This window comes from Chaetodon auriga, chromosome 6 (assembly GCF_051107435.1).
Source record: "Chaetodon auriga isolate fChaAug3 chromosome 6, fChaAug3.hap1, whole genome shotgun sequence".
Taxonomy (NCBI): Eukaryota; Metazoa; Chordata; class Actinopteri; order Chaetodontiformes; family Chaetodontidae; genus Chaetodon; species Chaetodon auriga.
The window spans coordinates 10,532,739-10,545,638 of record NC_135079.1 but is presented as its reverse complement, the minus strand read 5'-3'; the positions used below and the strand labels follow the sequence as shown (position 1 = coordinate 10,545,638).

Sequence of the window (12,900 nt, the reverse complement as noted above, 5' to 3'; positions counted from 1 at the left end):
AACCTAGATCACATCAAGTTTTACCGGTGATCCATCTGTACCTGATGCCGTCCCTCCTCCTGTCGGCTCTGATCCTCGGGCTTCCCTTCAACCTGCTCTCCCTCTGGGTTTTCCTCCACCGCCTGCAGCGCTGGACCTCAGCAGCCTGACCCTGGTTGACACCTCGTGGTTGCTGCTGGCCGTGCCTTTCCTCATCAACTACCATCTGAGCCGTCTGTTCTGGAAAATGGTGCTGACGCTCTGCACGGCTGTGAGGACGTTCTACCAAAAGCATTTTTTACCTCAACATCTTATTCGTCAGCTGCATCAGCGTGGACCGATACCTGGTCATCGAGCACCCGCTGCGCTCGCCGGTGCTGCTGGGCCGGAGGCTCCTCAGCATACCTGTTGCCACCATGTGTCTGATGCAGACTTGCCCTGGGAGCAACCGCACCGTCTGTACCGAGCATATTACTGCGTGAAGCCGGGGAGACGCTCCCCTATTCCGTCGTTTGCTTCAGCATCTGCTTTCTCCCCCCGCTGCTCTCCATCTGCTGCTGCGGCCTGCAGAGTGTCAGAGAGGTAGTGGGTGCTGTGCGCAGCGCTGGTTCTCTGTGCCTAGTTTCACCTGCCGTACCACCTGAGCGTCATGCGGCCAGTCTACCTTGACAACCCCGCCTCATGGAGGTAGAGAAAAGACCTTCGCCCTGGAGGTGTGCTTCTGCAGCCTCATCGCCTGCATTAACACTCTGTTTAGTTGCTGCGTTGGCGGACAGTTCAGGAGGGAGTTTCAAAGCACTTTTGCTGTCATTTTCCCAGAGTTCAGGTGCACAGGTGGCCTGTAAGAAGACCTTGATGATGATGAGAACAAGACAGGTGGTGGTGTGTACTGTCACACGTGTGCGCAGTGACCTGGATCCTTGATCACTGGGATCCAGGTGCAGTCAGGTGAGCATGTTCTTTATGTCAACCACCATGAAACTCTGACTGAAATAAGTTAAATACAGTGTATCTAACAAAGGTCTGCAGTCTCCTTTATCTCATACCATCTCTCGGTTTGGTCTCCTGAACTTCCTTACACAACACTGCCTCTGCGTGGCTGACTGCATGCTGTACTTCACAGTCTGGATCCACATGCGTGAAGCGCATGTCTTTCTTTTATTCAGTGAAAAGTATTGCAATCCTCCGTTTACTCAATTTAGTGAAAACATTTAGCGAAAAAGCACATTTGTCCCTGAGGTTTGAACACTGTCTGTAAACGCTGCAGGTCAAACTAGAATAGAGAAATAACCGGATGTGGAGGGAGGGTGGGGTGGGGGGATGATTGCTTTGTGCCTGCTGCAGCAAGTGAATTATAAGTGGTCGGAGCTCATCCTGAAATCCTTTTCTCTTCTGTTACATATAACTGAAGGGGGGTTTATGCATGTTGGCGATTGTCGCGGTGACAGATTTTGAGGGAGTAATTGAATGAGAGGAGCGGAGCGGAGCGGAGGGAGGAGGGGCGCTGCACGGAGCCGCTGACAGGTAGATGAGCTGCGCGCTGTCCGCGGTGCTGAAACCTCCTCCGGCTGCTGCCTCACCGGAGATCCTCACCTCAGATTAGACCGGAGCTCCGCGAACCTGCACCGTCTCAACATCTTTCCTCCCTCCCTGCTGATATCTCGAAGAACACTATAAAAAAATCAACTTTTTATTGTCTGTTTTGCTGTTTTCTTATCGCTGGCTGGATCTTAAGATGGCACTGCATGGATTAACATTGCGCAAGGCAAAAGCGGATTTATTTGACTGCTGTTTTGTGACTGTGAAAGCAGCCCTTTCACACTGAGCGTGTTTCCCCTCTTTCTCCATTTTCTCCCTGATCTTTTCGGGACATCGAGACGTTTTCTGCTGAAAAGACCGAGGCCCGTTATTTGGATTAATACCTTAACAATATGCTCATTAATGCGGCACTTCCATTTGTTGTAGTATTGTAGAATTTTTGAAGATAATCTGGATATGGAGCCAGGAAAGGAGAAAGCCCTCCCTACCTCCAAAGAGGGACTAAAACAATTCGCAGGAAAGGCCCTCGGGAACCTGTACAGGTAAGGCGAAGAAATTCCCATTTCTGCATGTTCTTTAATCACAATGATTCTATTTATTTATAGGAAATTAAAAATACAATATATCCAGATGTGAACATCACACATAAAACGTGCGCTGCCTTCAAATTCGCTTATTAGCGAATTACAACGAACTCAGCAGGGAAATCTCTTCTTTATGAGCAGAATCAGGGACAGGATGCTGGAAGCAGAGTCGTGTGGCCCGAATATTTAAGGATCAGATATTTCCCTGGAGGATGATCCCCTCCACCAGCAGCTGTGGGTGTTTTTTAATAATTAATGAAACAGAGCGAGTCGTGACACAAGGTCGGAGGATATCTATTACCTTATGTATCCATCTGTATTAATTCAAGATCGATGGACTTCATATCAATTGACTTCCTATATTCCTCACACTGTCAAGGACCTAAATGAAACGTAGTTCAAAAGAAACCCGATAATTGACTGTAAATCAAAGAGTTTAAAATGAGAGAAGGGGCGCAGGGTGTGCAGGATGCATTCAATTGAATTATGTTTTAATTTTCATTGAAAGTGCGAATAAAAATGACTATTGGTAGAATATTAAGGCAGAAAAACGATTTTTTAAGCGCAAATCTTGTGGAAACACGCAGCTCTTAAAAAAAATCCACATATTTTAGACGAGCGTTTGCGCAGGCACACATCTCGTTCGTTTATGTTTTCGCTCCTAAAATGGCTTTCAGCCGTTGAACTTGATTCCAGGCTGCAACACAGGAAGGAGACTCAAATCTGTGGAAGAGGAAAAAGAAAATCTGTTGGTTTCATTTAAGCTGTGGAGCTGTGGAGGGCCTGTTATTGCACCGGATGAGGCCTTCACATTTCAACGTTTAGTTTTTAAACCAGCCTTACATTTCTGGGCTCAAATTTCAAGCGCAAGCCAAAGCAAAACGGCAAATTTACGAGAGTTAATTAAAACAAATATAAAAAGGCAGAATCATCTCTAAACAACGATAGATGCTGATATTGCTGCAATGCGGTATTAAGGTCATTTTCTCTTCGTTTACCAACGAGCATTTCTTTAACAGGAAGGTGGAGAATTTCCGCAGGGATCGAAAGGAGGAAAAAAAAAAATGCTGTTTGACTTTCAGTGCAGGCTTTGAGGGGCCTGAGCCACATTAAAAGAAGAAAATAAGGATGCTGTGGAGGCCTGACGCTGAAAGAGCACAAAGTGAAGAAGAAAGCTTATTGCTCCTGTAGTATACAGTGCAGACAGCCTGAATAAATTCATTATGCCTACATGGCATGCCTGCATTTTATTATTATTATTACTATTATTTTTGGCAGAAAATTAAAGAAATCAGACATTTTCCGCTCAGTTAGTCGTCGCTGGTGCTTCTTTTGAAGCTGCCTGAGTGTCCGATTTCATACATCCAACACGACATTTAACCTTATAAAAACGAGCATGTCATCGGCTTGTCGTGCAGGAGGCTGGAAAAGCGGCAGCAGACAGGTGAGACGATCGAGCTGACGGAGGATGGGAGACCCACGGAGGGGCAGGAGCGGAAGGCGCCCCTGTGCGACTGCACATGCTTCGGGCTTCCGCGCAGATACATCATCGCCATGCTGAGCGGGCTCGGCTTCTGCATCTCCTTCGGTATCCGGTGTAACTTGGGTGTGGCCATCGTCAGCATGGTTAACAACAGCACGATCCATCAAAACGGCAAGATCATCATCAAAGAGGTGCCTGTAAAGCCCGCCCCGTCACACCCCACCAGCCCCCACGCTTGACACAGCCATAGGTTTTGGTTAAACACACCTTGGAGAGCCTCAGTTGGGTGTAGGTGTACTTTTAAATTGTATTTCAGGTGTGCGGCCTGCATATTATAGTAAGTAGAAGCAAATTAGTGCAGTTTGTTTTATATTTATTTTGAGAATCTGCTTATTTTGCGCCTTAATCAGCCGATCACTTTATATACCCACGTGTGTAAACTGGGTGCGTGCTGGTGTACTGCAATGGCATTAAAGCATCAAATGAAATAACATCTTTCAAAGAATATTTTCCATTAACAGTATTATGCAAAGCACTTTCATTACACTTTTAACGAATTAAATTTGCACTTTTTTTACCGGAGGAAAGTGGGAAAAATAATTACAGCGTGTCTTTATTTTTGTGTGTTTGAAAGAAAGCGAAATTCAACTGGGACCCTGAGACCGTGGGGATGATTCATGGATCCTTCTTCTGGGGCTACATAGTTACTCAGATCCCAGGAGGGTATATCTCCTCCAGACTGGCTGCAAACAGGTAACTGCGCTCCACCATTTCTCGAAATAACAAACAATGAGTGCGGGGTGGGAAGAAATGTGCCTAAATACCAGTTTTCCTGCAGTGGACGTGTTCCTGTCTTAATGTAGGTGGGATATTTGTGCTGGTCAGTCAGAGCCGGTCTCGTGGTTTGAAGAAAGGGGTCTGACCTTACAGCAGATAAACTGGGGATTTGGCTGATGCCCACCAGGCGTGCCTCCTCATGTTAATGAGCTCCCGTGGGACCACCATGTCTAATCCTTTATGTTCAGAGGCATGGCAACCACATCAGCCAAAGCCCTGTGTGAAATGCGGTTCTGAGTAATGATTGCAGTATGATTTCAATGGCTGCACTGCCTCTACAGCACATTAATTCACCGACAACTGATTTGGCTATAGGGACAAAAAAGGAGCGGAACTAAAAACAATGAGTTTGTAAAAAAAAAACTGCAAAAGAAAACAAATTATAACCGCAAAACTGTAAAATCCCGATTAGAAAATAATATAAACACAGATAAAAAAAAAAAAAAAAAAAAAAAAAAAAAAAGCAGCCAAAGGAGGATTAGGTCGCAGTATAACTTCTTGTGCATCAACATGATCAGATTGTTAGATATTTCATGAGGGAAATGGAGCCTAAATAAGATGCAAATCTTTGAAGAGCTTCATCATGCCAAGTCAGCTGAGCCCACTGCGCCTTCTGCTGCAAACACCTCCTGTCCTCACTCTCCTGGAAACTGAATCACTGCCTGTGTGTGTGTGTGTGTGTGTGTGTGTGTGTGTGTGTGTGTGTGTGTGCACCATCCAATTAGGGTTGATTTATCTCCCTTATCAGTGTTTATTCTCAACTACATAGCAAAGAATGGTGTTTTTTATTGCTTGCTGTATGACTTTAATCTCTTGGAAGGGCTTGGAATAGAGCAATACAGCTGCTTTGTATCTGGTTGAATAAAATGATCTTGTTTCGACAATATTCTGACAAATAACATCCCAGCATGCTGTTTATCCAGAGTTTTTGGGGCTGCCATCGTGCTGACATCCACCCTGAACATGTTCATTCCATCTGCCGCCCGGGTGCACTATGGATGTGTCATCTTTGTGAGGATATTACAAGGGCTGGTGGAGGTACTGATGCACACTTTGCACATCACACCCTGACCTTTGAAAGACTCAAAAATGATGCCTCATTATCAAGCCGAGAGCTAAACTCGACCCCTAATGAAATTGTCCTGACATTCTGTGTTTGACCACGATTTGCAGAAATCCTCTGTTCGTACTGGGCTCCCTGGCTTTGTGTTTGAATTTGCACTTGAAAATGAAGGCCATTATGTAGAAGTTCCATTCATAATACATGCAATTGTCAAATTAATCCACAAACAGCATAAAATCCTGAATAGCAGGGCCTATGTGTGTTGGTTTAGCTGGCGAGAACAGCTTCATGTTCACACAGAAACACAGAACAAAAGAGAGGAACCACTTGATGCAGGCGGCTCCCACAGCTCAACCGAAAGGACAAGGTATCGGAGAGAGACGCCATTATCAGGCTGAAGGTCATCCTCTTTTGTTATTTTGTTTTGCTGCATGCTGTCATTTCAATAGCAGCTCCTGGCCAATGAGAGGGGGAGCCGCCTGTGTTCAGCGCCCATCGACTTATTACTGCAAATTAAACATTAGCATTTCAGGGTGTCTCCCACTGCAAGCCCCAGCAATTTGTGTCTATCAATAGTTGATTGTATGCCACTTAGTGTGTAATGAAGATTTAATGGGAGCAATTCAGTTTTTTTTTTCATGAAGTGGGTAGTCAGCTTGAATTTGCACTGACTCACACCTCACCCATTAGTCTCTATTAGAAAGGTCAGCTACAATGCATGTCGGTTTGTTTGTTATTAACTACAATTTGTCTTCTACGTCTCTGACAAATGAGATGTGACTACGTCAATCAAGCAGAATACCTTCACCTGTGAATTCTGTTGACTGAAAGCGGGAAAGTGAATGCAAAAATTTCTGGATGAATTTAACAAATCAAACAGTTTAAAGGAAGATTATTTGCCTGAAAATGGGAGAAACATATTGAAGTGAAAGGAAACTGATCCTCGTGTGTTCATACTGTGACTGCAGTGTCACTTTTCACTGTGCAGGGAGTGACTTATCCAGCCTGCCACGGGATCTGGAGTAAATGGGCTCCACCGCTGGAAAGGAGTCGTCTGGCAACCATCTCCTTCTGTGGTATACAACCTACACACACAGTCACGCTTCTGTGACACACAGATGTTATCATCATATTACTTCATGTACAGAAAGGCAGGTTTAGAATGACAGAATATTAGCGCTAAAATGTAAAGATGTGCTGAACACACTGGGACAACAGTGCTCTCTGGGCAACGGTCAGGATCAGATTCTGCTCGGCCCTAACATTTTTGTCTTGTTCAGGATCCTACGCCGGTGCAGTGATAGCCATGCCTCTGGCTGGGATCCTGGTCCAGTACACAGGGTGGTCCTCTGTCTTCTATGTGTACGGTGAGTCTCACTGGCTGATTTTTTTTTAACACCTGTAAGTGAAGTTGTGTAACTTTTAAAAGAAGAAACAACACGATCTCTTTCTTATGCATGAAGTTTGTGACCAATAGCTTATGGTGGCTAATATTAGCAAACTGTAGAAAGGTATTGCTATGTTTAAAACAGTGCGTTTTAGCCTTAAATGTTAACCTTATTATTATCAGGCTTCATCCTGTCAACCATCTGTTTGGTTACATATTGTCTAGCTTTAGCAAACACTTTTCCTCTTTTAATTGCTCTTCAGTATCTTTAAGGTTGGAAAAATCATCTGATTCCTCATTGACAGCATCATACTGTATATTCTGTATCACCTTGTTCCAGCTCATCATTGAACCCGTTTCATATTTACATTGAGTGAAACATTAAAGTCCAAGATTCATTATTATATTATTTATTACACATTTCCCCAGATTTCAGTCTGATGTACTCGGTAGTTATGAAAACTTTGCGTTGACATTGTACTGAAGTGTTTGATTCTTTAATTCTTCAGGATGCTTTGGGATATTCTGGTACATGTTCTGGATCTTAGTGTCCTATGAGAGTCCAGCTGAGCACCCGACCATCACTGATGAGGAGCGGCGTTACATCGAGGAGAGCATCGGTGAAAGTGCCCAGCTGATGGGTGCAATGGAGGTGAGTTCTGAATCTGTGTCCTTTGATTTTGAACAACTGGTCAAGTGCTGTATGTCCAGCTGATTCTCTGTTTGCTTTAACAGAAATTCAAGACCCCCTGGAGGAAATTCTTCTCCTCCATGCCCGTCTATGCAATCATCGTGGCCAACTTCTGCAGGAGCTGGACCTTTTATCTGCTTCTCATCAGCCAGCCTGCATACTTTGAAGAGGTGTTTGGCTTTGAAATCAGCAAGGTAAGTAAATCCCTTAAAGTACCTGCTGTCAGCCCTAAAAGATTTTCTGAAATTTCACTGAAAACGCTCTAAAAACAAACCAACAAGGGACCAAAAAAATCAGTTGTAGGTTTAAAATCCATTATCAGATTCAACCTAAGGTTAATAGCGTTAAGCTTTCACTTAGAAAGTTGACTGGTCTCAAAGACAAAGTGAGAGTAAAACAGTTTATTGACAAAAAACTCAACCTCCTGGTGAACCGTTTGGAAAAAAATGGGAGTAGAGGCAGAGCGGGATAACTGAGGCTGGACGCAGTTGGCAGGCGAAGGGGAAACTCTTGACACATGTGGAATCAGGACAAACCGGCAACCAGTGGTGAAGGAAGCCAGGCTTGGATACTGCTGGTCTGATGAGCCTGATGCGAAGCAGGTGCGCAGGTGATTAGGCAGGAGACGACAGAGAGTGGAGGAGACCACACGCAGCCTCAGACAGACGAGGGAACAGCCAGACAGACAAATAACATGAAGGGAAAGGGGGAAAGGGGAAAAGGAAAACACTAGGGACAGACAGGTGAGCTGATCCTAACAAATAGTTTCCAGTCATTGGTAGTATGAGGGAAAACTCCCAGCATGCATTTTATGTGCTTTCCCACTTTGTAATTAGTGTTTAAATGTTTTACTTTGCATTCAACAACGTCTCTTTTACCACAATTCCACTGTTGTTGTCTTTAGTTATGGAGAGCAAAATGTGGTTAGACTGTTAGTGTGAATGTGTGTCAGTCAGTCAGTCAGTCAGTCAGTCAGTCAGATGGAAGAAATGATTTTGATTCAACTCGAGTATTTTGTGGAATCATTAAAATAAATAAATTGAATAATCTCACGTCTGACACGTTTCACAAACAGATTTAAACACTGATTACATAAACTGTTTATTTATGGTTTGTCATGTTCTGCTTCTACCCTCCATGAGTGACAGACAAAGCAACAGATTCCAGTTATTCTTAAAAATTTCATGATGTTCACCCTCTCTGGAGTGTGAAGCATGAATCAGGCTGGTCTGGCAGGTGTAACTCCGCTTTGGTGCGGGCTGCTGTGATTACTGCAGGTGAATTATTGCTCGGATGTGATTCTGGAGTCAGAGGTTGAGTCGGACGCAAAGATTGGCTCTGAGAAGAAACAATCACTTCTGTTATGACAGTTTCTTTGTCGCTGCCACATTTGCTTCAGACAAGTGTTTGATGGTTTCTCAGGTTGGAATACTGTCAGCGCTCCCTCACTTGGTCATGACCATCATCGTGCCCTTGGGAGGCCAATTAGCGGACTACCTGCGGACCCACAACATCATGTCCACCACCATGGTCCGGAAAATCATGAACTGTGGAGGTGAGGCTTTGACCGTCAGATCCCGCTCATTATATCATGGGAGTATCCTCATCAGTCCATCATTAACTCTTCCTGTTTTTAGGGTTCGGCATGGAGGCCACTCTCTTATTAGTGGTTGGTTATTCTCACAGTAAGGGCGTGGCCATCTCTTTCTTAGTCTTGGCGGTTGGTTTTAGTGGATTTGCAATATCAGGTGAGTCTTGAAACAATGGATTCTAGATCAAATTCTGGGCCACTCTAATGCGCAAACTCATAAAATTCCCTCTTTGTTGTTGTAGGTTTCAATGTCAACCATCTAGACATCGCCCCCCGCTATGCCAGCATCCTCATGGGCATATCCAACGGTGTGGGTACCTTGTCAGGGATGGTCTGTCCTCTAATAGTGGGAGCCATGACTAAGAACAAGGTGAGTCATTTCTATTTATACACTGATGTGAATGTCAGTGCAGATAGGAACTTTCAAAGCCCCTGAAAAGTGATTTCAAACCTCGAGCATGTCTCCGTAACATGAAACATTCAAAATGAAATGTTAACTAAGCAATCAAAGGGAAAGATTGGGGGGGGGGACATTGTGAGGTGTCATTTAGTGAGTTTTAAGTCACACTGAAAGCGCAGCTAAAGCATCTTTAGCCTATCATGTTCAGAATATGTGGGTGGAGTTTAGTTAGGAGAGGGATTTAAATCAAATCCTGCACATTTTATTGGATCACTCAAACGTGGCTTCATGAATGCAGCTCGTTACAGAGCTGTGGAGCGATGGAGCTGTGGGACTGCTCACCTTCATCTGTAATTCCCTCATCTTGTTAGATCAGGGGGAAGATGAGGGTTAATGAATACTTTTGACCTCAACCACATCATTTGGAAATGCAAACAAACATACCTCTTATGTTATTACGTCAAGTGTGTTTTGATGTGATGGACGGGTTTGCCAGTTGCCCTGAATCACTTTTGGATTGGATGAATTTATTTGACTCTAAGTTCGAAGTATTTTTATGTTTTACAGGAGGCATTTTGATATGAAAATACTCAAAACATGGCTTTTTGGACACACGTTTAGCATGTAGCAAGAGATAAATGATCAAGAGAGAAACATGATGAGAGCTTTGAAAGTGTATTTTTCACTTCACTGTGTCTTTAAAACTCCAAACATCTGCTAGTCTGCTTCTTCAGGACAGAGTGGGTGTAGTTTGATCATATGTCATTGACTGTGGTCTGGCAACATGAGTCAACAACCGCACACAACTATCATCAGATGTTGATTCAAATGTTGCGCCAAATCCTGATGCACAAGTTTTTCCAACCAGTGTGGAAGACCACAGTCAAAAACTGTTGGCTGAAAGTTTAGCAGCCCTCTCCTCAGGATAAGGAGTCAGCCGATATCAAGACATCATCAGGGCCTTTAAGAAGTGACTCAGCCTGGCTTCAACTCTTTTCTATCTCCAGACCCGAGAAGAGTGGCAGTATGTCTTCCTCATCGCTTCCCTCGTGCATTACGGGGGCGTGGTGTTTTATGGGCTCTTTGCATCTGGAGAGAAGCAGCCATGGGCCGACCCCGAAGAAACCAGCGATGAGAAGTGTGGCTTCATTGATGAGGATGAGCTGGCCGAGGAGACCGGCGACATCACGCAGGGGTACGGCGCCATGGGCGGCCCGGCTAAAAGCTACGGGGCCACTGCACAGCTCAACGGAGGTTGGGTGCAGGACTGGGATAAGACGGAGGAGTATGTGCAGGAGCCGGCAGGAAAGATGTATGCTGAGCGTGGCTACTCTTAAACCAGACAGCTGTGGTGAGTCTGCTTGCAAAAACGGACTCTCCATCACAGATTGCACAAATAAGCATTATCTTAGATATTTAAATCCATTCTGTGTGTTCAAGTAAAAACAGTTACTAGTTTCAAAAAGCCAGTGTAAAGAAATAGTTCATTGCAATGCAGAACAATCCTCACTAGATTCTCACATGTTTCTCATCACATCCACCGACTGTAGGGCTTCACTCCACAGAGAGCGGTTGCAAAGAAAACTGCAGGCCTATGTTGTACTTCGCAGGCACCCAAACCTCATCAATCTACTTGAACAACATGAGCCAGATGACACTGCAGTTGACCATCATATAGGGTCTTTCTCTGAAATACCACTCTGATTGCACTGAAACTATAAGTATTCTAAAACAAGATTCTATTCTGTTTCTCAAATGTGTTTTATGTACTGTATATACCTGTATACTGTTTCTGTGAGACTATTGTGGATTTTGGGTCGTTGATCTGTGTTAACATTAATATAAAAGGCCATATTTTTCATGGACAGTACCTTTTCAGGGAGATGTCTGCTTGCAAAAAAGGTCTTCTTCTTCTCAAGCGAGGCCTATAATACACTATGACAAAAAATAGCGTGAGTGAAGTTGAACCGTAGAGTTTTAGTGTGTGTTTGTTTGCATGAATTTGCTCAGATCAATGTTTCAGATGCAGCCGCCTCACAGCCATTGATAGTCCTCATTCAGCCTGCTGCTTTGTTCTTAGGTAAGTGTCTTCTGCCATTATAGATAATAAAATGAACTTTCATAACCAGGTTTCAGTCGTGATGTGAGACCAATCAAAAAAGTTTTGAAGGCGATTGCTCAGAAGACATTGATTATTGATGTTTGGTGTGCACTGCAATAACTTCTGTGTACCAGCCGCCACCCATCACATTCTGTTTTGTAATGTAACGCTGGCTTGCTGTATCTAACTGTAATTGTTTTGGAGTCATGTGATGATCAACATTAAGGTGTGTGTTTTAACAAATTACTAGTGTCTGGAGAATCCAGCTTTAGTGCTCATGATTCAGCGAGGAATGCAGTACTGTATATGAACAACCAGGTTTTCGTGATCTCTTGGTGTTTCTCGGTTGTTCTCATTGTCACCAAAACTACTTTATTGACACTTTGATATTGTCACGTTTGAGTGGACCACATGAATTAATAGATGGCTCTTCCACCTGACTTTCTTTGCTATTTGAACACTTTTCTTCATTTGCTGTATGAAATCTGCAAGGATGTTTAAAATATATGAATATATAAGAATGTTTAAGATGACCAAAAGATGCTATTATGGCTTTGTGCCTGAGGTTTATGTAAAACAGATAAATGTGATTTTATGGCTTCTAATATTGTGTTTAATGAAGAGGTATGTTGATGTCAAAAGGTGTTATAAAAATACTCATATCATTTTATAAAAAAAAACCCCAAAAACAACCAAAAGTCATGTTTTTGTCATTCTTAGTCATCTTGTGTTGATGTGATATACTGTAGTATGTTCAGCCGTTTATTTGAAGGTTACTGGTCCTCAGAGGCCGAACGCAGGCTACGTAACCAGTTAAACACCTTCTCCAATCCGCGTCATGCATCTCCTATTCTCTCCACGTTCCTCATTAGTAAATCAATGGCTGAGGTCTCTGGAGTCCAGGGGAAAGTATTGGACCTGCGAGCTGGTAATTGGTAAAAGGTAGAGGAAATGTTATTGCTTTTACTGGAGTTTACATCCCGACAAACCACCATAATTGTCTGTCTTCCACAAAGAGTCCTGGCTTTAATATGCAGCGTAAAACCTGCACGGAGGTGTCATGTGGGTGCATAAAAGTGTGATGAACCTATTAAACCTTTCACACTTTGAATTGTGCAGGAAAAAGAAAGATCAGAGGCATGACTGTAAGGAGAAACACACCATGAGACTGTAAGGCCTGTAATGGTGGAATATTACACTGGCGGCACACCCTGTTTTCCCTCGACGTGTCCTCCTCTGCACAGC

The 12,900-nt window shown here is 43.7% G+C and overlaps 1 protein-coding gene and 1 pseudogene across 2 annotated transcripts; both read left to right on the top strand.

Moving 5' to 3' along the window:
* The first annotated feature begins 44 nt into the window (after nt 1-44).
* LOC143321800 (proteinase-activated receptor 4-like) lies at nt 45-903 on the top strand (annotated as a pseudogene).
* A 398-nt stretch (nt 904-1,301) lies between these two features.
* Nucleotides 1,302-12,339, top strand: slc17a6a (solute carrier family 17 member 6a). 2 transcript variants are annotated; one of them, XM_076732539.1, is made up of 13 exons: nt 1,302-2,060; nt 3,521-3,776; nt 4,220-4,338; nt 5,346-5,460; nt 6,474-6,561; nt 6,766-6,852; nt 7,382-7,524; nt 7,608-7,757; nt 8,986-9,118; nt 9,201-9,311; nt 9,397-9,524; nt 10,562-10,905; nt 11,105-12,339. In XM_076732539.1, exons 1-12 carry the CDS (start codon nt 1,975-1,977, stop codon nt 10,889-10,891), a joined length of 1,746 nt encoding a protein of 581 aa, XP_076588654.1. In that variant the 5' UTR covers nt 1,302-1,974; the 3' UTR covers nt 10,892-10,905; nt 11,105-12,339. The 2 variants fall into 2 exon arrangements, with proteins under 2 accessions (XP_076588654.1, XP_076588653.1); XM_076732538.1 differs by lacking the exon at nt 11,105-12,339 and having other exon boundaries at nt 10,562-11,024.
* The last annotated feature ends 561 nt before the right edge of the window (nt 12,340-12,900 follow it).

Bases quoted from the DNA above. Each gene is read 5' to 3' on its own strand.
- slc17a6a (XM_076732539.1), top strand. From the start codon at position 1,975: ATGGAGCCAGGAAAGGAGAAAGCCCTCCCTACCTCCAAAGAGGGACTA. The intron at 7,525-7,607 runs GTGAGTTCTGAA...TTGCTTTAACAG, and splicing joins AGCTGATGGGTGCAATGGAG to AAATTCAAGACCCCCTGGAG. The intron at 9,119-9,200 runs GTGAGGCTTTGA...TCCTGTTTTTAG, and splicing joins GAAAATCATGAACTGTGGAG to GGTTCGGCATGGAGGCCACT.